The sequence below is a fragment of the Balaenoptera physalus genome, assembly GCF_965194825.1.
Source record: "Balaenoptera physalus genome assembly, chromosome: 2".
NCBI lineage: Eukaryota > Metazoa > Chordata > Mammalia > Artiodactyla > Balaenopteridae > Balaenoptera > Balaenoptera physalus.
The window spans coordinates 50,302,091-50,328,518 of record NC_138883.1 but is presented as its reverse complement, the minus strand read 5'-3'; the positions used below and the strand labels follow the sequence as shown (position 1 = coordinate 50,328,518).

The 26,428-nt window shown below is 36.7% G+C and overlaps 2 protein-coding genes across 7 annotated transcripts in view; both read right to left on the bottom strand.

Annotated features, from left to right (window-relative positions):
- Positions 1-958: 958 nt before the first annotated feature.
- VCPKMT (valosin containing protein lysine methyltransferase) lies at positions 959-7,463 on the bottom strand. 3 transcript variants are annotated; one of them, XM_082452261.1, is made up of 6 exons: positions 6,695-7,463; positions 6,488-6,598; positions 6,235-6,307; positions 5,272-5,391; positions 4,199-4,303; positions 959-2,081 (listed from the first exon to the last, which is right to left on the bottom strand). In XM_082452261.1, the coding sequence occupies exons 1-6, from the start codon at positions 7,069-7,071 to the stop codon at positions 2,067-2,069; spliced, it is 801 nt and encodes a 266-aa protein (XP_082308387.1). In that variant the 5' UTR covers positions 7,072-7,463; the 3' UTR covers positions 959-2,066. The 3 variants fall into 3 exon arrangements, with proteins under 3 accessions (XP_082308387.1, XP_082308389.1, XP_082308388.1); XM_082452263.1 differs by lacking the exon at positions 5,272-5,391; XM_082452262.1 differs by lacking the exon at positions 6,235-6,307 and having other exon boundaries at positions 6,499-6,598.
- A 137-nt stretch (positions 7,464-7,600) lies between these two features.
- Positions 7,601-26,428, bottom strand: part of SOS2 (SOS Ras/Rho guanine nucleotide exchange factor 2) — a 100,551-nt gene continuing 81,723 nt past the window's right edge. For all 4 annotated transcript variants that reach the window (XM_082452065.1, XM_082452067.1, XM_082452066.1 and 1 more), the window contains 7 exons: positions 25,928-26,045; positions 24,804-24,976; positions 21,284-21,400; positions 19,425-19,686; positions 18,846-18,887; positions 10,332-10,441; positions 7,601-9,322 (listed from right to left, as the gene is read on the bottom strand). In XM_082452065.1, coding sequence (XP_082308191.1) covers positions 8,813-9,322; positions 10,332-10,441; positions 18,846-18,887; positions 19,425-19,686; positions 21,284-21,400; positions 24,804-24,976; positions 25,928-26,045 — 1,332 coding nt within the window. In that variant the 3' untranslated portion in view covers positions 7,601-8,812. The remainder of the gene's footprint in view (positions 9,323-10,331; positions 10,442-18,845; positions 18,888-19,424; positions 19,687-21,283; positions 21,401-24,803; positions 24,977-25,927; positions 26,046-26,428) is intronic.

The following is a 26,428-nucleotide window of genomic DNA, read 5'->3' as shown; positions in this document are numbered from 1 at the left end:
AAGTTCTATAATGTTAAGAAACAAGCCATATACTCTCGTTTCTCTTCATAACGCATAAATCTTTCGCCTTTTACTAAAGATTTCCGTGGAGGGAAACAACTGAGTCTTACAATAATTTTTTGAGGCCTTGTTTTGGCAAGGCTGCCTAACTGTGGTAAGAATGAAAGAATTATTATCTTTTCAAAAGAATTATTACGTTTTCATCTCTAACAGCAAGATGACTTGCAAGTGTTTGTTTGGCTATTTATGTGGGTGTATTAAAGTGAAAAAAATTTTCTAGAAATCTGTGTCCCATTAGGTGTAGTTTTAGGTGTTTCTGGGTTTTTTTGTTCTTTAATCTCTGGTGGGGGTTACAGAGTTACATGTCTTGCAGATGATATGCAAATAAAAGCTTTATTGGGGCTTTCCTGGTGGTCCAGTGGATAAGACTCTGTGGTCCCCGTACAGGATACCCAGTTTCAATGCAGCTGGATCCTGCATGCATACATGCCAGAACTAAGAAGCCTTAAATAAGCCCACATTCTGCAACCAAGACCCAGTGCAGCCTAAATAAACACTGAAGTAAAAGAAAAAATTATCATTAAATAAATAAATAAATAAATAAATAAATAAATATTAAAAAAAAAGAAAGAAACAAGCCAGAAAGTGGTCATTTGTTCTAAGACTTCACTAGTAATACCTGGTATTATCTGTAACTAAGAAAGTATCATATACTTAGGTTACACTAACTGCTTAGTAAGCTGCTTAATGAAATGCTAAGAGCAGTTTGAAAAAAAAAAAAAAAAAACCAGCAGAACAAACATTAAAGATTGAAGCAAGCCTGAAGGAAAAAACTGTTCTCTTGATGTTAATCTTTAATTTCTCTAGGGCTGCTTTTGCTCTTTCTGGAAACCAGTCACCTTCTTTAAATGTTCATTTTCTCAAAAGCTATTTCTGAAACATTCTCAAAGTCACAGGATCTCAAAAACAATGTTTATTTTAACACATAAATTGTGCCACCTAGCACCAATGTCTGTAAGTACCAGAATTCCATCTGGTTACCATTACACTTTGGAACCATGCGACTGAAGTCCTGATAGATCAGTCTGTGAACAGATGATTCTCATGAGAACATAAAACAGAGACCACACAGAATCAAAATCATTTGATAAATGTATACAGAGCTACATTCGTAGTCATTTAAATACTTTTCTCTGTTTCATGTAAACAAGTTAACACCAGTGACTTTAGCCGCATTTTCCTGGAAGCTATACATGAGGAAAAGTGCATGAGCCACATAAATGCAAGAGCCTGAAGCTGGACTTTTTATTTTCACTCCATTCTCAAGTAAACAATTTTGTAAAGATACCTTTTCCTCCCTCCCAATCTCCCGATACCTTACTTTCATCTTTATCAACTGACTACGGTATAATCTACTATCTAACTCACATAGTAAATTATACTGTAGTCAGTATGGTGAAGGAAAAGCATAGAACTTGGCCACAAAACAGTATTTTCATTTTTTTTTTTTTAAAGTAAAAGAACACAAGTATTAAAGTTATCTTAAAAGCAATGAAGTGGAAGATACTTACGGTAAAAACCACTGCATAAATACGTTAAAATAAAAACCTTTTAAATTTATCTTGAAGACAAGCTAAAATTTATTGATTTGAATTTAAACATTATTAAATAGTAATTGATATCTCTCTTTAGAAACCGGATCAACTTATCTCTAGTTTCCTGAAAATACACCAAGTCAACCATGCTACTTCACTATTTTTGGCAGACTTTAGGCTAACCCCAGTACCTATTTTTATTTGAGGAGTGACTGAAACATGTTTCTTTTAAGCAGAACTTGATGACGAGCTAAAAGTAAACTAAGTTGGATTTCAGGCCCATTGGCAGGTAGGCAGTCAGTCAATCATTTTTCGTACTGCAGGCAGCCCGTGGTGGTTGTCTACATATCGGATCCCTAAGGACATGCTGGAAAAATCTGTGAACACAATCTTCCCATGCTGTATTCACATGCTCCATTCACAATGTTAGCTTACCCACGTTGTTAGAGGCTTGGGTAAGATGACTAGATTTCACGACGGAAATTTCTATAAGAAAAAAATGGAAACCTTAAAACACTGATCTCTTATCATAAATTAAGTATTTACCGGGTACTTAATACCAGGTAATATTCCTAGTAATGGCTAATGCAATTCAAATGAACAGCCATGCATAATGTTTAGAGATGGTCTTGGCTGATGCCTAAAGTACAAGCAACCAAAGAAAAAACAGATACACTGGACATCATCAAAATTAAAAACCTCTGTGCTTCCAAGGACATACTATCAAGAAAACGAAAGGACAACCCACAGAATGGGAGAAAGTATTTGGAAGTCATATATCTGGTAAGGCTCTAGTATACAGGATATATAAAGAAAGTTTACAACCCAACAGTGAAAAGACAACTCAATTTTAAAATAGGCAAAGGATTTCTGTAAAGATGTACAAAAGGTCAGTAAAAAAAAGATACTCAACATCGTTAGTCATTAGGGAAATAAAACCCACTTCATACCTACTAAGATGACTACAATAAAAAAGATGGACAACAATAAGTATTAGTGAGGATGTGGAGAAACTGGGACCTGCAGACATTGCTGGTGAGAAAGGAAAATGGTAATAGTAGCTTTGGAACAGTTTGGCAAGTCCTCAAAAAGTTAAATGTAGAGTTTCTGTATGACCTAGCAATTCTACTCTGGGTATACATACACTGGAGAGATTTGAAACATGTGCCACACAAAAATTCTTACATGAATATTCACAGCAGCATTATTCCCTAGAGCCAAAAAGTGGAAACAACAGAAATGCCCATCAACTGATGAATGGATGGATAAGATGTGGTATATCTATACAAAGGAATATTATTCAACTATAAAACATGGATGCACCTTGAAAACACTGCAGAATGAAAGAAGCCGGACACAGGAAGCCACATAATGTGTGATTCCATCTGTATGAAATGTTCAGAATAGGCAAATCCACAGAGATACAGATTGGTGGTTGTCAGGGGCTGGGGGAGGCAGGAAAAAGAAGTAATTGCTAACAGGTATGGGGTTTCTTTTTGGGGTGATGAAAATGTTTAAAAAGTGGTGATGGTTGTCCAATTCTGTGAATATACTAAAAATCGCTGAAGTGTAAACTCTAAAAGGGTAAACTTTATAGTATGTAAGTTATATCAAGTTAAAGAAACAAATGATTCTCTGCAGGAAAAAAAGCCTTCATATTTAGGAAACACAAAATCTTTATGCCTCAAAAAAAAAAAAAATCTACTTTTAAAACTATACAACAGCTTCAGCTAAAACTGGATCCCTTAAGGCATAAAACATTTTTAATTTATCTTTTTGTCTCTAGCGCCATGCTACATAATAATTGATCTGAATTACTAATCCTACTGCTCTTCTTTCCTTATAGTCTCAACACCTAGTCTTGACTCCAAAAATTACACATTATTTGCTTTTGGCTAGAATTCACATAATCAAAAAACTTCCTCACAAAGTCAAAGGAAAGATAATAGAAACAAATGGAACTAAGTAAATTTAGCACTCTCAATTCATAAAACTGATCTTGCCCCTGCCTTATAGCAGTCACATATATAGAAGGTGCTGGCGTACAAAAATGGATGAGATACAATTCTTCCTTTCTACAGGTTCAAATTCTAGGCATTGGAGAGGCAACGTGCATAAAATGTAATTAGTATAACAGGGAAAGGAAGCAACCAAAAAGGGGAACATATATAAATTCTACTTAACTGAATGCATTTTTCTTTATTGGACACATCTGCCTTTTTATAGTTTACTTGGACCATTAAAAAACATATGAATGGTTGGAGAGAGTTCACGAAGGACAGAACTGGCATTTTAAAACCTCTAACAGATAACAGAAATTTATAAATAGTTAAGTTCCTTGTCTGAGGTAATGCCCAATTATAAAGCCATATAACTTACAGCTAGAAAAGACCTTTACAAAAGAGGCCTGCCTTATTTTAGAGGAAAAACCTGAGGCCAGGTAGGTTAGGCAATCTTAACGCTGAGAGTTAGTGCCCGAGTCCAGTGAATCATCAAAGCTGTTTCCCCACATGAAAATTAACATCTACATCACACACAAGCTCAGAGACAGTGTCCAGCTAATGAAATCGCTTCAGAGGATGAAAAGCCAAATACGTATTTACCGATTTTTTCTTTCTGATGTATAAAATGTGAATATCTTCACTTCGATATTCTTCATCATGTTTTTCCAAAGGAATTTTTTCAAAGTCAAAGTCTAGTTGAAGAAGCTATAAATTTAAAAAAGATATACTTTATAGTTAATAATATGAACTATCATCTGGTGACAGAAATCAGAATGGTGGTTACCTTTGGAGTACTGACTGGGGAGGGGCACATGAAAAACTGAGCTAAGCACTTGATACATGTGCATTTTACATGTTTTAACTCAACTGAAGTTGATTAATAAAATAAAATTTTCAATTATACATTATTTCAAAAGTTCATTAACGTTCTTCATATTCAAGAAAAACATAAAAAACCATTTCATTTTATATCTGAGGCAGAGTCATAAAGAGTCACTTTACCCAAAGTAACCCTTTCAGAGGATAAAACTGCAGGGCTAATCAGATGTACCCTTATGAGGAGTCACTTGTAATGTGGTGGATTTTTGCCCATAAAAAGGGCTTGGGTGACCACTGGAGGAAGATGGGCGAAAGATAAATGGGATTCTATGTACCACTTCTGCAACTTCCTGTGGGTCTTTAATTCTTTCAAAAGAAAAAAAAAAAAAAGAAAAACCTCAAAATAGGTAGGATACACTGGTCAAAGCTATCATAAAAATACAGTAGAAAACACTAAAATAAAAAGATACCACGTATCATGTTTCTATGATGTAATCTCCAAAAATAATATATACATCGTTAACATGTTCCTAAAAGCCAGCAACGTGTTTAATAAAGACACGCTGAAAACTTTCTCAGGAAAGACAAGGGTGTCACATTATTATTTTACATTGTTTTACAGATCGACAAGTTAGAAAAGAAAAAAAAATAAATAATCAGAAAAGATGAAAAAGGCGGTGCGGAGGGAGGTTGGCGGTTATTAGAATGGTGTGCTATGAAAGATCCTCTCCTTGGGTTCATACAAGCAGACTGTTTTCCCTACTCAAAATTACCACAATACACTTGAACACAAAGTCACATATAGCCTCTCTAAAGGGTAATCACTACAAAGACAGATCTAGTAGAGTACTCACCTCAAAATATTTTTTCTCGATTTCTGGATTTTTTCCCATTGTTCGTTGTTCATAACAACATATAATACAAGTCTCAGATCCACTGAGATCTTTTAGGGTTTTCAACAGTGGCTCCAAAGACTGTTCAAAAAGGAATATGATTTTTGTTTATGACTTTTAAAAATTTATATGTTTACTATAAAAGGGAGTAGGGGAGGTGGAGGGAGTAATTATAACTTCCCTACAATTCATCCATCTTGGAATCAATCCAAACAAGTAAATGTAGTTACAGCTCTCTAACTGATGATTAGTAAACTCTTAACTAATCAATCATCATATTAATTTCAGTTTCCAGAGAAAGGATTCAAGTGACTGCATTTTGGAGTCCCCATGGGTAAACAAATGGAATTGACGGCACTCTTAAAATTAAACTTAATCTAATTTAACTTGGGATTTAAACAATCAACAATTTACCTACAAAAGCAAGTCCAACCCTAACTAGAACATAAGTTGGTTCAATGCTCATTACTGAAAAAAATGAGTGATGCCCACAACACTACACAAACTGATATTCTAAAAAAAATCATTCTATAAATATAATAAATCTTGCCACAGAACAATGAATTCTTTACGATGCAACTTAATTATTAATGTCACGATTAACACATTCATCAGAAAAAAAACAAGAAGAAATCTTAGTCTTTTACAGGAGATCCAAATGGCAAAATCCTTCAAAAATTTTACAGACACCTCTCGCAAAATGCACATATCACTTTTCTCAATATGCTTCATGGGCCTCTATGTTAATCATGAGTGTATATATGTAGCTCCTGGTGACCTTTATTTTCTCTTTTCTGTGTCATCAACTATGGAACAAATATCCTGCATTCAGAGGTGTAAAAATGCGAAGAAATGCGTGCTATAGAATCCACCAAATACGGTTTAAATCTTCTAAAGGAAGAGCCTTCACTATTAAATACTCACCTCTTCATAGTATATGCAGTCGGCCATCAGGATGTAGTCTGGAGGAGAAGGAAAGTCTTCTATTTCTTCCCCCCTTAAAAATGTCAACCAATATTTTAAACTGTTGTTTCACTAATTTAAAATATTCCTGTTTTACCTGTTTTACAAACAAAACCCAGAAAGTCCCCTTCGTATTAACCATGCTTTTAGTGTAACACAATTTAAAGCAAACTACAAATAGTTATCTTAAAACAAGCTGAAAGGCCATACAAACCATTTCAGTACCTTGGCTTGAACAGAACCAGTGACAAGATGCTTGTTCATATTAATATTCATCTTCAGCAAGTCTTGCAATTCCTCTAGGTCGGTGACTATGACATCTGCCCTATAAAATAACGTTGACTGAGGTGTAGGCACAAGGATGGGAAGCCAGTAACCGGGGTTTCCTGAAAAGCGGCGTCCCCTCCCGCCAAACTCTTACCCGAAGGTAGCAGCCATGAGCCCCACGGCCCCGGTGCCAGAGCCCAGCTCCAGCACCGACCGCCGGCTCAGCGCGTGGGCCCCATCGCCGGAAAACTCGGGCGTTTCCAGGTATTTAGAAAGGACGATGGCAGCGTCCCAAACAACGCAACCCACGCCGCCGGAGCCGTACTGCTGTAGTCGTAACACCGTGCCATCTCGCTTCTCCAAAACTCGCACAAAGTTCCGCAGTTGGTCCTCCCCGGAGGACTCCAGAGGAGCCGCCATCGCCGCCCGGCAACACTGAGTGTCGAGCGCAGCGACGTCACACCCACACGACCGCCCTGGGCCCCGCCTTGCAAGGGGCCCGGCGCCTCCAGGAGGCGGAGTTGGCGCCATGGCGCGTGCGCAAAGGCACAAAGCCCGGAAAGCGGCGTTTCACCGGCGTGGCCCAGCCGCAGGCCAAGGCTTCCCCTGCGCGCGGAACCGCCTCTTTCTCCCCTAAATTACAAGTCTGCCTCAACGAACGGGCAGTTTAAATTACTTTTCCGGACAAAGCCAACCTGAGTGTTTTTATCTAGTTGGAGGTTGATTCACACTGGGTTTTTTTTTGTTTTTTTATTACTGGCCTTAAATCAAGGCAGCTTCCAAGATCCTACCAAGGATGGCTATAATCCTGCTTACAGAGAATTCCTAACATGCTCCTAATTTTTCATCTGAATGCGTAAAAATGGTTGCAAGAAGCTTGTGACTGCGTTTAACGGTGAAGACAAAGTTATCCCTCTGACGTTTACACCACTTAAATTCTTTGGGATTATGGAACTTAAATTGCACAAATTATTGAAAATGTGTGTATATATTACTTCTACAGAACTCAACAATCTTACCCCCCTTGTTCCTTATAATGAAAACACATATTTTAAACGTCTTTTAAAAATTAAGACTGGGGTGATTTATTAATCTTGTTAGGAACTCTGATACAAAGCACAGTAAAAGGCCACAGACCAGTAAATAAACAATGTGGCTTTTGGCTACTTTACAACTGCTGCTACGGCACTAAGAGGAAAACACGCTTTTTCATCACTTAGAATGAAGGAGTACAAATGGCAAATAAAAGTTTTAATCACGTCTCTGATTAAAAATTTAATAAAGCTTTAAGTGTCTGCTGGTTTAAATATTACCAATCTAAAAAAATACTTTAAAAATTTTTAGTTAACACGAGATTTATAGAGAAAGTTACTTGGTTTTGAAGGCAATGCAGTTTTTTCCTATGCCATAAGAAACTTATCCTCCGGCTTTATGAATTAGTAAAGTAGCAGACTGTATTATAGGCCTTGAGTCACATAAATTTATATAGGTTATTAGCATTATCTTTAAATGTACAATATAAACAAAACTGTACATGTATGGCATATTAACTTTGTTTTCCAAAACAACAGGCAACTCGTTAGCTAAAGACACCATAGTCTGCAAAAACAAAAAGGCACATCTGTATAAGATATGTGCCCTTTTTTCCTCTATGATTGGGTTAGGTAGTCTGTTTACATTTCGACAAAACAATAAACACAGTGCATTCTATTATTTTTGTTCTGTTTTTCACTTTTGTCTTCAGCAGCAAATTCTGGATTTTAAGACATGGCATTAAAGAGTTTAAGAACAGTGGGTGTTATTCACGATCTTCCTAAATGTAAAAACTAGACGTAAAAACTAGAAGATGGTCAAAGAGGCTTAAAAATCAGTATCACCACACACCCCCTATATGTGTATAAATTTACTGCCTTAAAAAGTCATCTGTTACTCAAATTTGAAAAATTCCACAAATGCACTATCCCCTTTCAGTGCAATCAATGTCACTTTAAACCATATTTTAGCAGAGTCTACAGTGCAAATATAAATTCTTTATACTGGCCTTTGGGCAGCACTGAGGATCCAAGACAAGGCAATGCTACTGATCACCTGAGGATAATGGTAAAGGACTTCTGTATTTTTATTTTTCCAATTTTTAAAAGCTTATTTGATCAGTAGCATTTTTGTAAGAGCATTATTTTTAAAAAGTACTAAAATACTATGCCTCTTTTGAATAAATTAAAAAAAACTTTACAAATACCATTCCAGTGTCAATGACTACATATGGCTAGGGTCATTGAGGAGTTTCTGCATTTTCTAGCAAAGGCAGTCTATACAATGGGGGGTGCGAAAGCTCCCGTTTGTAAGTCTTTGGTGGCAGTTTTGGTAGGTGAGGGCTTGAATTCTGCCTTGGTGGAACAGGGGGAGCTTGAGGATGAGCAAGATTATTTTGACTAGAACTGAGCACATAGCATCGACGTGGTACCCTTGGAGAGGGTGTGCTAGGAGGAGTGTTTGGAGAATTTGGACACGTACTAACGTCTCTGAACCAGTCTGGATCTCTGTGAAGATGTCCCAGCGGAGGTGGCTGAAGAGTAAACGGACAGTTTATAAAGTGTTCTGGAGGCCGAAGGGGAACTGGTGGAGGGGTATCGGGAAGAGGATCTCTCGGCGGCGGCGGTGGTGGACTATGCAGAGGCCCGTCAAATGCACCAGTAGGAGCAGGAACTCTGGGTTTTACCTTTGGAGGAGGAGGCTGTCTTGGCGGAATAGCAGGGGGGTCATCATCAGATTTCATAGTTCCCTCAAAAACAAAAAGATTAAATTATACCTCTGTTCTCCTGAAAAATCTGTGAGAAAATGTTTTAAAAAGACTAAAGAATTCTTATGTGTTAAGTTAAATCCAGAGTCTCAAAATAGGTTAATCTGGTTTAATGATCAGATTTATGAGTAAATTACTCCCAGTTTCACTCAGGGCCCAGTTTAATATTTTGATATATGAGATGTTTTAATTGAAATCTTATAAAGCCTCAGATTATCTTGCTTTATATATAGTTTATAAATGTGTGGTTTTATTTATAATAATGGGCAAGTGATGTAAAAAGAATATATAGCTTTGTAGACATGAAAGGACATGAAAGGACAAGAGGACTTAACATCCAGCTTCTGCTTTTTGGCCATTTACTTCTACGATCCCCAGTGAGGCTCAGTGGTGGTTCTCAAAGTGTGAGCCAGGGATCAGCAACATCAACACGAGCAGGGAACTTGTTAGAAATGCAAATTCCTGGGCCCCACCCCAGACCTACTGAATCAGAAACTCTGGCCATCTGGTTTTAACAAGCCTTCCAGGTGCTTCTGATGCAATCTAAAGTTTGAAAAGCACCAGGTGAAAGTTTGGAGAATGGTTTGAATACTACAGTTCTTTCCATCTCCACCAGAAATAAAAGTATTTCTTCTGAGCATCTGTGAATCTGCCCAGCCTCTTTTTTTAGAAAAATTATTATGAGGATTAAACGATTATTTAAGGTATTTTCTAAATAAAACAACCTAAATATTTAAAAACCATAATGGGTGACCAAATTGTAATTGACAGACTCTTTATAAGAACAAGCCCTATTTTGAAGATTCACAACCTTGAATAAGTTGAGGCAAACCTAAGTCCTGTTGACTACCTTGGAATTTGATTTTTTGTTTTTGTTTTTTGGCCACGAGGAGGAGCATGCAGGATCTATAGTTCCCTAACCAAGGATGGAACCTGTGCCCCTGCAGTGGAAGCCCGGAGGTAACCACTGGACCACCAGGGAATTCCTTACCTTGGAATTTGAAGCATCATGATCAAATTTTTTTCGAGGAGGAAGTGGAGGAGGAATCAGTGGCTCTTCACTTAGTTTATGTAAACTACCACACGAACTAAAGAAAGACTCTGGGGGTAAAAAAGATTAGTTTAACCACAAGTCACAATGCAATCATAAGACAAAACTTTACTTCAATCTGTGATCACCTCTGCTATGGTATCTGTCAGACTGTACTGTAGCTGACTGTTGGTTTAGCTATCCTCTCCATTAAGGTGTAAGCTTTTTGAGGGCAGTGTGTATTTATTTTCATATCTGTAGCATGTAACACAGTGGTAGCGCCTGGCACATACTAGGTACTACTGCTAAATGAAAATATACTATTCAATTAAGATTAATAAGGAGATTCTGCTCCCTGAAAAGCCTTTTGTTTGTATAAACTGTACCTACTTCCAGAGAAAGATCATCCATAAACAGAGACCATGCTTTTTTTTTCCCCCGAAATGAACATTATTTTTACTTAAGTTCTTTTAACATCATGTTAACTTACATAAACATGCAGTGTAGACGACTGGTTTTAGACAAGAGTCAAAAATTAAATCCTTAGCTAATCAACAGTATTCTCAGTGTAAAATACCATGAATTTTTTGAAGCAGCTAATATTGGATACATTTCTACACAGGTAATAAAACCTCCATATAGGAGACCATAGGGTAGGGTTGTATCACAGGACTCTTCTATTTGCAAGTCTTTCATTGATAATGGAAACAATACACAACTGCATTAAAGGAAATTTACAAAATAATACAGTATTAGAGGAAAAACTACCCATAAACATGCCAACCAGACATAGAATAAGAACGATTTTCATGTTCATTTCTTTTGTCTTTTTCATATGGTTAAAAAAATACCTGTAATTATGGACCAACTTCCTATTTTATATCTCCACACACAGTTGTTATAAAGATAGTGATCATATCTTGTTTATCATTGTACTGAGATTGGGTTTATAGGAGCTAGTTGGGAAAGAAGTTGGTGAGTTTAATTTTAAACACACTGAATTTGTGTGAACTGCTTATGGGACATCCAAGTAAAGATGTCACGCATTACTCCATGTCAAAAATTGCTGTCCTGATCACGTGACTCTGCAGTCACCTCAGGGTGTCTTGATGGCTCACAGTGCCAGTAGCAGAAACAAAAAGTATGCCTAGGGGGGGTTGGCAGATGGTGTGAGGAGGTTAGGTAGAGCACTACCTGCTGTGAATATGTTCCTTTTGCTTGCCCAGCAAACTTTGCCTTGTCTTTGTCTCTTGGTGATGGTGAATCCATCCCATATGGTTTAGTCAGCCAATTCTGCCCAGGGCACCCCAATTCCAGTCAAGAAGTGGACAAAGGACTCGCTGTCTTAACTTGATCAGACTTTCATCTGCCTCTCTTTTATGCATACAGCTGTGTGCTTCAGTGAAAGCTGATCTCACCCCTTAGCTCCACAGGTGGGGCCTGATTAGACCATTCCCTCAGCCAGAGTAACTGGCTGTCGACACATGAACTAATTCAGACTACTGAAATTTGAAAGGAGGTTTACAAGTGGCTACTGAAAAGGAAGTTCCTTGCTCTTTTGGAAAAGCGGTCTGTCAGCCTTTCTCTGTACCCCTCTTTCTCACTTGACTGAACAAGGAAGCACATAACCAATACTCCTGCCACCACTCTTATGACCTTGAGGAAAAACAGCCTCAGATAAAGCTGATAATCTGGACAAAACAATGAAGAGTCAAAAAGAAATCTGGTCTTTAATAACATCATTAAAGTTATCATTATCAGTTATCATTAATAACTGAATCAACCAGTCCTAAAGCAGCCTCCCTCCAGACTTCCAGCTCTCTGAGTCAGAATGCTTTCTTATTGTTTAAGGCAAACTTAGTTGAGTCTTCTCTTCCTTACAGAAACACACACGCTCATGGAAGCAGAAAATACTTTAATGATAACGGGATAGCTGTGAAAGTTTCTGAGTCTGACTCTACAGTCAGCCCACTTAAACACTTAAACACAGAATGTTTCTCCATAGGAGGCACTCAGTAACCCTTGTTGAAGTGTGAAGTTCAACTTCAATTTTATTTTCTATTAAGAGCACTTCTCCACAAGATTATACAGGTGTTGTGAGCATTTTAAATAACCTTAGTATTCCAAACCAGTGAATGCAGGATAATTTACTTAACAATTTCTGCAATGTTAGCTAGCTATGTAAGTTACTTCCAATTTTTTATCATTCACTCGTCCCTCCACTCAACAAGTATTTATTGTGCATCTGCTATAGTGCCAGCACTCTTCTAGGCACTAGCGATACAGCAGTGAACAGGAAGCAAAAATTCACGTCCTTCTGGAGCTTATGTTCTAGGTTGATAAGAGAGAATAAACATGATAATTAAGTAAGAGTATAATGGCTATAAGTTAAAAGAAGAAATATTAGGTAGGGAAGGGGGAGCAATTTCAAAGAGGGTGATCAGGGAAGGCCTCACTCAGGTAACACCGAGCAAAAGCCTGAAGGAGGCAAGGGAGCATGCCACGAGGCCAGAAGGGTGAAGAGCATTCCAAGTGGAGGGAACAGCAAGAGCAGAAGTCCTGATGTGGGAATCTGTCTATTTTGTTCAGGAGGCAGAGTAGCTGGAGCAGAGTAAACAACAGGAGAGAAGGGTAGGTGATGAAGTCTGATAGATCAAAGAAGGCCAAACTGCATAGGACCTTATGGGTCCTTTTGAAGGAGTTTTGGCTTTTACTCTAAGATGGAAAGCCACTGGCTTTAAGTATAGGTGAGAAGAGTCTAACCTACATGCTAAAAGGACCTAGTTGCTGTATTGAAAACAGACTAAAGTGTGGAAGGTGGGAAGTTAGGATGCTACTATAATAAACCAGGTAAGTGATGGTGGTCGCTTGGACCAAGGTGGCAGCAGTAAAGAAATGGTTAGATCCTGGATATATTCTGAAAGTAAATAAGACCTGTTGATGGATCACGTTTGGGGTATGAGAAAAAGAAAGAAGTAATGATAACTCTAACATTTTCAGCCTCAGCAATTAGACAAATGTGGTCATGACTAAGAAGAGGTGGAGATGGGAAGAACAACTTTAGAGGAGATGATATCCAAATAGAGACGTCGAACAGGTCACTGAATACATGAGCCTAAAGGTCAAGAGACAGGCTCTGGGCAGAGAAAAAAAATTGGGGAATTATCATCATATAGACGATATAACAGTGAACGAGACACCAAGTGAGTGAGAAGAAAAGAGATTCAGAGACTTAGGGCCTTCCAATGTTAATAGGTTGGGAAAATGAAGAGAAACCAGCAAGAGAGACTAAGGAGCTAAAAGTAAAGTAGAAAAACCACGGGAGCAGGATGAACAATGTGATCTTCATGTATGCGACTTCTTCACAAAAATTTTTTGGTATTCGGTATTAATGAAGGCAGAGACTTTGTCTTTCTAGTTTGCTGTTGAATCCTTAGTACTTGGCAGAGTAGCTGGTACAAAGTACTCAATTCTCTATTGAATGAATAACTAAAGGGTGTGAACATTTTTTTGGTTTGATATGCTGTTTTCAGATTTCTTTCCAAAAGGATCATACTAATATATCAATTTACAAGGGATAAGTAATATATGAGTATCTTTTAACATAGGCTTGCTCATACTTTGATGTAAACTGTCTATTCATGCCCATTGTTAATGGAGCCTTGCTGTTTTTCCCATTGTATGTGAGCACTTTTCATACTTTTATTTCTTTCAGGATTTTAAGATGTTCAGAATTTTATGCAGTTATTCTCAATATTTTCTATTAAAATTCAAGACATGATTTGCTTTATCATATGGAAAATGTATTTTACTACCACCCAGAATAATGTCTAGAACTCCTGGTTCTCAAATGGCATAGTGTTATGGGTTGAACTGTGTCCCCCCCACAGAAGTTATGTTGAAGCCCTAACCCCAGCACCTATGAATGTGACCGTATTTATAAATATAGTCTTTACAGATATGTAATCAAGTTAGGATGAAAGTGAGCCCAAATTCTGTATGACTGGTGTCTTTATAAAAACAGGAGATGAGAAAATGAGATACAAGGAGAAGATGGCCATGTGACAACAGAGACAGAGATTAAAGTGATGTATCTACCAACCAAAGGATGCCAAGGATTGCCAGCAAAGGCCAGAAGAGGTAAGGAAAGATTCTCCCGTACAGGTTTCAGAGGGAGCACAGCCCTGCCACCTTGATTTTCAGACTTCTAGACTCCAGAACTGGACTTTAAGCCACTCAGTTTGTGGTACCTTGTTACAGAAGCACTAGAAACTAATATATGTAGTAAAAACATCTCCACTGCTGAACAACCAGGAAAATAAGAAACATGCACAAACTTCAATGAAGCCAGGAAACATGTGGATCCTGAAGCTTCAGTGCATGAAGGTGGACTACAATGTACATGAAGGAGACAAATGGAGGAATATGAAACCCAAATGTCTATAGTGAGTGGGACTGACAAACAGCAGCAGATTTGCCCCCAGAGAACCAAAGGAGGGATCAGGAATTAAAGGCACTTGGTATAATGGAAGGCATGGACGTGAAAACAGAAGATATGATTACGTCTATACAAGGACCAGTGAGAACCCCCAAATCCTATTCTCCACTTAGTGAGGCCAGGCAATTACCACATTCCCACCACTGCAGGAGACTGAGGGTTTTATTCTCTGGAGAATCTAAACTTCAGACTTGGGAACACTAGTCTGTGCTGAAAACACAGATTTTCATACTAAATGCAGAGATCTCCCAGGAAGAAGATTCAAAGATCTTTCTTTGGAGAAACTAAACACTCTTAGAGAAAACGCCTCATAGATTCTGAAATTTGGGGACTTCCTAAGCAAAAAAAATTCTCATCACTCTATCACTCTAACAGTGAAACCTACAAGGCAACAAGCTTTGCCCACGGATATCGCACTTCCCATCAGTTTATATTGCCTCACTCTAAAATATGAACAGAAAGCTAAGGATCCCAGACAAGAAAGAAAAACCTCCAATATGAAAGACCACAGACCACAACTAATAGAAGAAAGAAACTCAGAAAAGAAACCATACCAGAAATAAAATTAATTTTTTTCAAAAACTGAATAACGAAACCAGACTAGGATGATATAAAAATGGCATGATCAGAGGGAATTTAGAAAGAATTCTTAGAAATTCAAAATCATGATAGATGAAAAAAAAAATAGAAAAGCTGGGCAATAAAGTAAGGAAATCTCCCAGAAAACAGAACACATAAACAAAGAGATGGACAAGAGGAGATAAAAAAAAATCAGAGGATGAATCTAGGGTGTACAATATGGAAAAGAAGCTCCAAAAAGGGACTCAGAGAACATGGCAGGGGAGAAATTATTTAAAAAATGACACAAAGGGGCTTCCCTGGTGGCGCAGTGGTTGAGAGTCTGCCTGCCAATGCAGGGCACACGGGTTCGAGCCCTGGTCTGGGAAGATCCCACGTGCTGCGCAGCAACTGGGCCCGTGAGCCACAACTACTGAGCCTGCGCGTCTGGAGCCTGTGCTCCGCAACAAGAGAGGCCGCGATAGTGAGAGGCCCGCGCACCACGATGCAGAGTGGTCCCCGCTTGCCGCAACTAGAGAAAGCCCTCGCACAGAAACGAAGACCCAACACAGCCATAAATAAATAAATAAATAAAATATTAAAAAAAAAATGATACAAGGAACACTTTCTAGAAATCAAAGACATGAATCTCTAAATTTAAAGGGCTCATTATAGACAGCAAAATGAAAGAAGAAAAAAAGACCCACATCAAAGCAGATCATTGTGAATGTATAGAGCATTAGGAATAAACAGAAGATCCTAAAAGTTTCTTGAATTTAATGTGGCAGAGACTGCCAATTGTCCCCCAGTGCACCTGTCCCTTTCTTCCTTTTAGTAATAGGATCCCATGAATTTTAGCAAGACAAAAGGCTGCCTAGTTACAGACAACATTTCTTAGCCTCCCTTGCAGCTGTGTCCATGGGACTAAGTTTTGGCCAATGGGATGAGAGCAGGAGTGATACCTGCAACTCCCAGATCACAGTTTTGTAACAAAGCTCCTTGCCCTCCATGTTCCTGCTGGCAGAAAAATGGTAACAACTCAAATCAGTTGCTCAAGACTCAGAGATGGAAGCCAAATTTTGAGAATGCTGGACTGCCCTGCTAGCCTGAAAACCTTATAGAGCAGAGTTGTTTACTTGCTCTGGCTATTTTGAGAAGTAAATTTCTATTTCATGTAAGACACTGTATTTTTGGGTCTCTTTGCTACAGCAAGTAAACCCCAGTTTTCAAAAAAAGGATTAAGAATGTAGCATCACTGACAGAAGGATTTTTGTCTATTTTGTTCAGTGCCACCTCTCTCACACCTACAACAGTACCTGCATATAACAGGCATTTAAAGATTATGCATGGGGCTTCCCTGGTGGCGCAGTGGTTGAGAATCTGCCTGCCAATGCAGGGGACACGGGTTCGAGCCCTGGTCCAGGAAGATCCCACATGCCACGGAGCAACTAGGCCCGTGAGCCACAATTACTGAGCCTGCGCGTCTGGAGCCTGTGCTCCGCAACAAGAGAGTCCGCGATAGTGAGAGGCCCGCGCACCGCGATGAAGAGTGACCCCCACTTGCCACAACTAGAGAAAGCCCTCGCACAGAAATGAAGACCCAACACAGCCAAAAATAAATAAATAAATAAAAAATAAAAATAAAGGAATTCCTTTAAAAAAAAAAAAGATTATGCATGAATAATTTATGAGTGAATGATATTAGACTTCTAAACAGCAAGTATGAAAGCTAGAAGACAGTGGGAAACTGTCTTCAAGATTCTGACTGAAAATGATTTAAAATTCCATACCCAGCCAAACTTTTTTTTTTTTTTTTTTTTTGGCTGCACCATGAAGCTTGTGGAATCTTAGTTCCCTGACCAGGGATTGAACCTGGGGCCTTGGCAGTGAAAGCGTGGAGTGGACTGCTGGGGAATTCCCCCAGCCAAACTAATAATAACTAAATGTATAAATACATTTTCAGAAATGCAAGAACTTAAAAATTTATATCTTATGTATGCTTTCTCAGGGAGCTACTAAAGATGTACCCCTACCAAAGTAAGGAAGCATATCAAGAAAGAAGACAAGGAATCCAAAAAACAAGAATCCAACACAAGAGAGATGAAGGGAATTTCTAGTATGACAACAAAAGAAAGTTCTAGGATTTCAGCTGGGTCAGAGGCCAAGACAGCAACCAGTCCCAACTGGAGCAGGACAAAAGATCATCAGGAAGGAAGTTTCCAAGTTAAAAAGCACACACACAAAAAACCCCCAAAACAAAAAAACCTAGGTAACGTCCCTAAATGGTCTGACTTTAAGGAAAACTGTGCTGTAAAAAGGTGTGGGAAGATGTAGCAATAGATGTTTAAAAAACTAACAAACAAAAATCCTAAACATTAATGAAGCTATTATTAACTTCAGGAAACAGAGCTGTACAAGAAAGGAAGCATGATCAGAGTATACACTCCTTGACTTGGCAGTGAATAATATTTTCCCCAAATGCGCTAAGTATATTAGGTAAAGGGTGAAATCTTCATCTACCATAATAGGAAATCAGTAAACACTGTCTAAAATAAATGATTCTAGAGAGAGAAAAATATAAAAACATCATTTAAAAATGTGGAAGAACCACTGGAAAACAAGGGGTGGGGAGTCATCGGGTAGAACTGTTGTTAATTTTATCTTAAGTGTTTTAAGCACTATTTGCCTTTTAAAACTCTATGCATATATCACCTTGATAAAAATTTAAAAATTAAAATAAAGTACAGAATTAAACATTTAAAAGAAAAACTTTACTTTTCTCACAAGACAGAAACTCTCTTGCTACTATCTAAATGATTTACATTTTACTATGATAGAAGCAGAAGTCCTCTAGATTGGGAGAATTATTTCTGAAGCTGCTGTGTCCCTTTGGGTTATTTTGTTTTAAACAAATGACCATAGAAAGAAAGGTGACAGTATTTTACTTAAAATGCTGCTTTAACTAAAAAAAGCTCATGAGAAGAAATAAGTGATCAAGGCTAGCCTGGGAACCTGATGAACATTTAGTATTATTCCTATAGGAAATGAATTGGAAGGAGTGGGGAAGAGGAGAGGCAACTGATATGAAATCACTGTTCATCCTGTGCCAAGTAATCTGCTAGCTGCTTCTAAATAGTTATCTCATCTGACCCTTAACAAATTGGATATGCAAAGTAATTTGTTCAATGTCATACACCCCTTAGAACATAGATAGGTTGTAAAATGATGAAAATAAACTGTAGTAAAGTTTAAATAGTACCCAGTTGAAAGAAAATAATTTGATTTATTTATAAGAATTTCATTCATTTTTTAAAATTTTAAAATGTTGCTAAAACCCAAAATATTCATATACAAATTTTATCAATTCAATTATTATCTTTATAGTCATTTCATTACAATCGACTCAAATTCTTACTTACTTGAATGAGGCAAGAGGACTGGAGCAAAGATGCTATTGCTTCCTATTGGAATGAGAAATATCAATTTGAAAAGGAAGGTAATATGTACGGTTATATTTTTAAAATATGTTTGCATAAAGTAACATACATAATAACACACAGAGTTCAGAATTTTATCATCATCTTTGGCCATGTTAGTTTTTAAAGAATGAACCTGGTATTCTTTGTACCTGGAATGTTTTTCCTTTCTTAGTATAAGTAGTTCCCTCTCTAACACAGTCTCTTTTTAAATTTCCTTCACAAAACTTATCTGCTTTGTTTTCTTTTTCACTGTCTACCTCTCCCCTTTAGAGTAGCATTGGGGCTCAAAAGGTTCTAAATAAATCTTTGTTGAATGAATAAATTAGAAAATAATATGCATAAACAATGCACAAATAATGCTTTACTCCCATGTTAATCACTGTTTTCACATATAGATGTCACTTTTCACACTAATATAGTTTGCAAAGGATTCTACAGTTTCCTAATTAAAATGATGAAAAGAATTAACTGAAACACAAGATTCCTTTTTTTGCCAAATAGTTTACATCAAATACATACCACAGGAACTGTTGAGATCCACATCTAAAAACACACTAAGGTCTGAAGAAGCAGATACTGGTGGAGTAGATGGTGTATTTGGAGAGGTTGGTGCTGACACTGTTGATTCAAGCTCTGTTTCAGCAATCCGACTAAAGCTTATTTTACATGGTTCTCTTTCTAATGGTGTTGGATGACCTCGTAAAGTACCTGAGGTAGAGCCATGTCGGCCTGTATTAGGCCTTATTCCAGGAGATTTTAAAGAGAAAGTTGATTTCCTAGGCTAGGAAAAGCAAATATAATTACGATTACAAACTTGCATGTACTTTATTTATTATGACTTAGTATTACCTTATTAATTCTTAGCATACAGTTAAGAGAGTACAGTAAATCCCAGTCTGCAAGGACAGTCTGTAACATTCCAGTGGAACGCTTTGGGATTTGATTGGCTTAATTTTAACATTGACTTGAATACTGTGTAAGTAAACCTCTTTTCATACTACAGAAATAAAATACTGCAAAATCTGTGTGAAAACAACTGTTTGCTCCCCAAACACTTGAACCTAAACTTCTTCAAATTACTGATATCAATTTTACAAATATTCACTGTAGACATAATATATGCAACATATTATGCTAGGTGCTTTAGAAAAAAAAGACCTTTTTTTCCCCCCTCCCTAATAATAAATGACCAACCTCCACAATGATACTTTAGAGTCTTTGGAAAAAATTGCTATCATTATCTCCCACCTTCAACCTCTACTCCCTTTTAAAACTTCTCCCAGTGGTAAACTAATGAAAAAACATGAACTCAGATTCAGGTAACTTGAGTTAAAACCTCAAGTGTGCCCATATCTAGCTATGCAGCCTTGAAAAAAGTTATTTATCTCCTTCAAGCCTCAGTTTTTATGTCTGTAAAATGAGAGTAAGATCAATATCATACAATTGTTGTGGAGATGAGGTAACATGAAACTACCTGGCTCGAAGTTGGTGTATCACAAATGTTTTTACTTCCTTCCACACCTTGCTTCACTGTCAGCTACTTAGAATTGGTCTTCCACTACTTCTGTTGTCACTGCGAACCCCAGGAATAAAAGGAACTACTGTATAGCAGCAAATTTTAGCGAGAGAGGTGGGTTCCAGTGGTAACTACGGACAATGGTGCTCTTATGGCAGGAGCGAGGGTCAAGTCAGAAGAACTATGATATCTCTCCTTACTCCTTCCCAGGTCTTTTCATTTCCTGTTCCATTAGCTACCTGCCATTTAGGTTCTCACTTTCTCACAGCTTTTCCCCTTATACTAGGAAGGATCAAAAATGGACAGATAAACAAGTGGTACTAAGATAAAGGATAAACCAGATTTTATCAAAATGCTAACTTTTCCCCCACAGTATATATAATTTTAGAAATAGTATAAACACTGCAAAACAAAACACTTAAAAACAGCTATTCGAGGACTTCCCTGGTGGTGCAGTGGTTAAGAATCCGCCTGCCAATGCAGGGGACACGGGTTCGAGCTCTGGTCCGGGAAGATCCCACATGCTGCAGAGCAACTAAGCCCGCGCGCCACAAATACTGAGCCCGTGTGCCACAACTACTGAAGCCCACGCGCCTAGAGCCCATGTTCCGCAACAAGAGAAGCCACCGCAATGAGAAGCCCGCACACCGCAATGAAGAGCAGCCCCCGTTCACCGCAACTAGAGAAAGCCCGCACGCAGCAATGAAGACATAACGCAGCCAAAAATAAATAAATAAATTTATAAAAAAACAAAAAAACCAGCTATTCGAGCAAAGTACAGTTTTAATGGAAATAGTCTGTTGAACACTAAAGACAACATTGCTTTAAAAAACAAATTTTTCCAAAACTGTAATGGACTTACAAATCGAGGTGGCTGTTTGCAGTTTCGGGGTTCAATTTCTAGTGACTTGTTGAACAAATAATCTGTAAACTCTTTTTCAGAAGCATTTCCCATGGGGTTAAGGTTTTCAAAGAACCTCTGGAATTAAACAAATATCCATGAGTACATATTTTAGATTTTATTAAAACGTTTACTTCATCAGTTTAATACAAAAATATCATCAACAAATTAACAGATCCTAATGTCTGAAAAGTCCTCAAGAATTGCTGATTCCAATCTCTCTATTTTCGGATAAAAGTATAAAGTTTTTATGGAAGTTGTATACTCCAGTCTTAAAGTTCTCTTAAGAAGATGAACAGATTTTTCACTTATTACCATCTTAATGGCTCAGTATCCCTCAGTTAACATTCCTACTCATTATAACAACAAAATGATCATCAGTAATAAGCTGTCAAAAGTGTTTAAAACAGAACTATAGTTATAATCCACAAGGAAACTTTGATGATCAGAAAAAAAGAGATAAATTGGACTAAAGTGTATTCAAAAGTAATTTCAAGAACAATTATATAAACATATCTATGTTAGCCTCTAGCAAAGTAACTTTTTTGTCTTTACTCAAAAAATATTTTCCGGGGCTTCCCTGGTGGCGCAGCGGTTGAGAATCTGCCTGCCAATGCAGGGGACACAGGCTCGAGCCCTAGTCCGGGAAGATCCCACATGCCGCGGAGCAACTATGCCTGTGAGCCACAACTACTGCGCCTGCGCGTCTGGAGCCTGTGCTCCACAACAAGAGAGGCCGCGATAGTGAGTGGCCCCCGCTTGCCACAACTAGAGAAAGCCCTCGCACAGAAACGAAGACCCAACACAGCCAAAAAAATTAATTAATTAATTAATTTAAAAAAATATTTTCCAAGCTTACATGTTGTTTTATAAATTAGTTTATTTATAAATATTTATTTATATACTAGTTTATAAAATACATATATTAAAATTTTGTTTTTCATCTTTATTGGAGTATAATAGCTTTACAGTGTTGTGTTAGTTTCTGCTGTACAACAAAGTGAATCAACTATATGTATACATATATCCCCATATCCCCTCCCTCTTGAGCCTCCCTCCCACCCTCCCTATCCCACTCCTCTAGGTGGTCACAAACAGTGCAGGATGGTTCCCTTTTCTCCACACCCTCTCCAGAATTTATTGCCTATAGATTTTTTTGTGATGGCCATTCTGACTGGTGTGAAGAGATACCTCATTGTGGTTTTGATTTGCATTTTTCTAATGATTAGTGATGTTGAGCATCTTTTCATGTGTTTGTTGGCAGTCTGTATGTCTTCTGTGGAGAAATGTCTATTTAGGTCTTCTGCCCATTTTTGGATTGGGTTGTTTGTTTTTTTGATATTGAGCTGCATGAGCTGCTTATAAAATATAAGTTTTTAAGTAAAAAATTTAGATGATTTAACAAAGTACGAAAAGAAAAATAAACAGTAATCTCACCAACCAGAGATCTCACTGTTAACATTTTACTATTGGAATATCCTTCCAATGTTTTAACTCTGTGCGTGAATATATGCACATATACATATATTGCAATTTTTTTCCTGCAAAATTGGGATCACAACATAGCTATTTTTAGCCTTTTGAAAGTATTCAATTAATGTTTTTCTGTATGGTTTATTTACTTTAAATAATACAAATTTTAACTATATAATACTTCACCAGATGGATGTTCCAGAATTTATTTCACCGATTTCCATATAGGTAGTAACCCACATAGGTGTTTTCTAATTCTTTGCTATTATAGTAATAATTATTATTAACAACTCCTTGTGCATAAAGTTTTCTGTGCATTTCTGATGACTTCCTTAGAAAAATTTCTTAGAAGCAAATTACTGGATTTAGCTTTATTTAATTTGAAGTAGCTTAGAAGCATATATAAAAATAAGTTCTGGGGTTTAGCTTTAGCAGTAGGCAAAAAGAGCTTTAGAATTTCTAGTATAAAATTCTTCCATTTTTCAGGCATTCTGCCAATTTCAAGAAAATAATATTACTCCTTTAACAATATTGAAACAATTTATTCTTATACTCAGGTTAGCTAAATTAAATCAAGTGGACCAACAGTAATTTAAAGACTTTTATAAAGTTATAATCGTGATTTTTTCATCCTTTGCTCTATTTTTTAAAATACTATTTAGTTTGGTTAACTATGCTTTGAAAGTGATTAGCTACTTTATCTACTTTTTAAACTTACTTTGAGTCAATCATAAAGAAAGCATTCTCTGCCCCTAATCCACAAAAGAATGCTTTAAACAACAGTAGAATGTCTAGATCGGATCACAGAAACCTACTAGGAATTACTGAGATATGAATGCTAAAATTACTATTTTAATTATACCCAACTACAATGTAACATTATTTCTGGGAGGAAATACAGTGTGAACTCTAATCTGGGCTTCAAGAACATTTCTTTTTTTTTTTGGCCATAGCACGCAGCTTGTGGGATCTTAGTTCCCCAACCCGGGATTGAACCCAGGCCCTCATCTGTGAGACCACAGAGTTTTAACCACTGGACCGCCAGGAAATTCCCTCAAGAACAATTCTTTAGCCCTATGAAGCATCACATCACAGAGGGTTCGCTAAATAGTGAGAGAAGGGGATGAAATAGGTGACAATTTTCTTTAGAGCAAGTATCTGTCTGTATTTTCATAATGGTGTATACTTCAGGTCATTTTTTCTTAGGACTTTAGGGTTCTTTGCTTTGAACTTGGAACAAAGAATAGTTACCATCTTACAATTTAGGAGGATGGGAATGATAGTGACCATTTTCACTCAACATGCCCAACCTGCAGACTACATCTGAAAGTGTAGCACAATTTTTAATGTGAAAGGTGAACTTATTCTGATAGTTATCATATGTTCTGAATTTCAAATAAGTATAATACAATAAAACTCACTTACTATAAACATAATACCATAATTTACTCTAATTTAGAAGATATCTCACATCTTATAGTACCACAGAATCAGTATTATGAACTATTGCTCAAAACAGAATACCAAGTGAGAAAATGTTTTAAAAAAATCATTTTTTACTATGCATATATACACACCACTCTCCCAACCCCTTCCCCTATTTAAGCGCAATGTTCTTATAAAGGGATTAATTACTTAATGTTACACTGGCACATATAAAATATCTAAAATGTCTATCAATCAATGATAGTACTGGTAGTGGATTTTCTTTTTACTGTGTGGACATCAGAAAGCTTCTTTCATTCCACTTTGTCATTCATTTTTTGAAAGTGTTACTTAAACCAGTTGCACAAAGAAACAACAATGTCAAGACAAAGTGCCTAATAATATTAATAACTGCAGACTGTTAGTGCAGAATATCTAATATTCACCACTTCTATCTATTGATAAATTAACTCATTATTTTCATAGCAAAATAAAGATCATAATGTATGGTTATGGCATATCTTAGAGAGGGCAGAGGATTTAACATGTCCTCTTTTTAAAGAAAAGCAAAGAAAATATTTACCCTCATTTCTGGTTCTATCCGTAAACAGTAAGGTTGATTCTGATATTGCTGAATTTCTCCAGTAATTTCAGCTACTTTCCTCCTCTTACTGAAATTGATTAAATCTTTCCCTTTCTTTTTTAAAAAATCATTATTCCCTTCTTCAGTCTTCAGAATATTTGTTAAATATATTCCTAGTAAAAAAAAGTATTTGAAGAACAGTTTTAAAATTGGTTACTTAACCATTTGGGAAAACAATTGATCTAGTAAAGTCAAAAGACATCCTATAATACAGCAGTTCTTACTACTAAAATCTGATATATTTAATAATCAATTTTACATTAAGAATTTTTTTACATGGATGGAAACAATTTAAAATTGAAAGAAAATTAGGGTTTAGAAAGAGCTTAATTTGCCATTTCTTAGTCTAATAGCCTAAAATAAAAGGGAGGAATCATTCACAAAGTCTAAATTGTAAGTGTTAAATCTATTCTAACCATTTTAATATTTACTTATAAATCTTTAATGCCAATGATCTTAAATGATTACTGATCAATAAATTAATTTTAAGCCAATTCTGGTTAATAAGACTACAAATTTATAAACTAATTCTGCCCTCCCAAAGCCCGTAAATTAAATAGAAAAGAATTATTCTTCAGTTTTGGACAGGAAGAAAATCTTCAGTTACTCTTTCATGCAAAATTACTGATTCATTTAAATCAGTGGCTCTCAGCTGGGGGCAATTTTGTCCCCCAGAGGACAGATATCTGGGAATGCCTGGAGACATTTTTGGTGCATGCTATGGTTTGAATGTTTGAATGTTCAACATTCATACATTGAAATCTTAATGCCCAGTGTGATATAGAATGAGGAGGTTAGGCCTTTGAGAGGTGCCCTCATGAATGAGACTATTGGTCTTAGAGATCCCACAGAGCTCCTTACAACTCTACGAGGTAATTACTAGAATCTTCACTTTATAGATAGAGTTTACATACAGAGTTTAGGTTTTATTTATCAATATAGATGGCTAATAAAAGCAGATGTGCTCAGATATAAAATCAGGACAATCTGCTTCTAGAGGCTGGTCTCTTTTCACTATATAACAAACTCTCCCTCAAAATATAAATCCATTTTTAGTAACTTACCAAAAAAAGGCACACAAGGTGGATTGATTGACTTAAGTTTCACTAGATATTTTTTAAAATGATCTTGACTTAATTCCACAGCTTCATCCAAAATTTTCCTTTTTCTTTCCTGCAATGCCTTTAAAATATATAAACTGAGCATAATTTGTTTTTTTACAATTCAATCATATTTTATAGATGCAGAGCTTTCAATTTTAAAATTTTGCAAATATTTGAAAAACAATTTTTAAAATTAAGAGATGAGTAGTATTTTTATCTGCACTTGCTGGAAATGATTTCTTATCTATAAATATAAAACTTTAAAACTTAGTTTTTTCTAATGTAAATTAGAGGATTAAACAATAAAAAAATCTTCCACAGGACATTATCAGTTATAATCCTGATTAGCCAGAGTTTCAAGTTATAGCTGTTGGAGAAAAATATAATCCCATGGCATTCAAATATTTTTCCACTGAAAGGTCTTTTGGGGCTAAGGGTAATAAGGTTTTGGTAAAGAGGAGA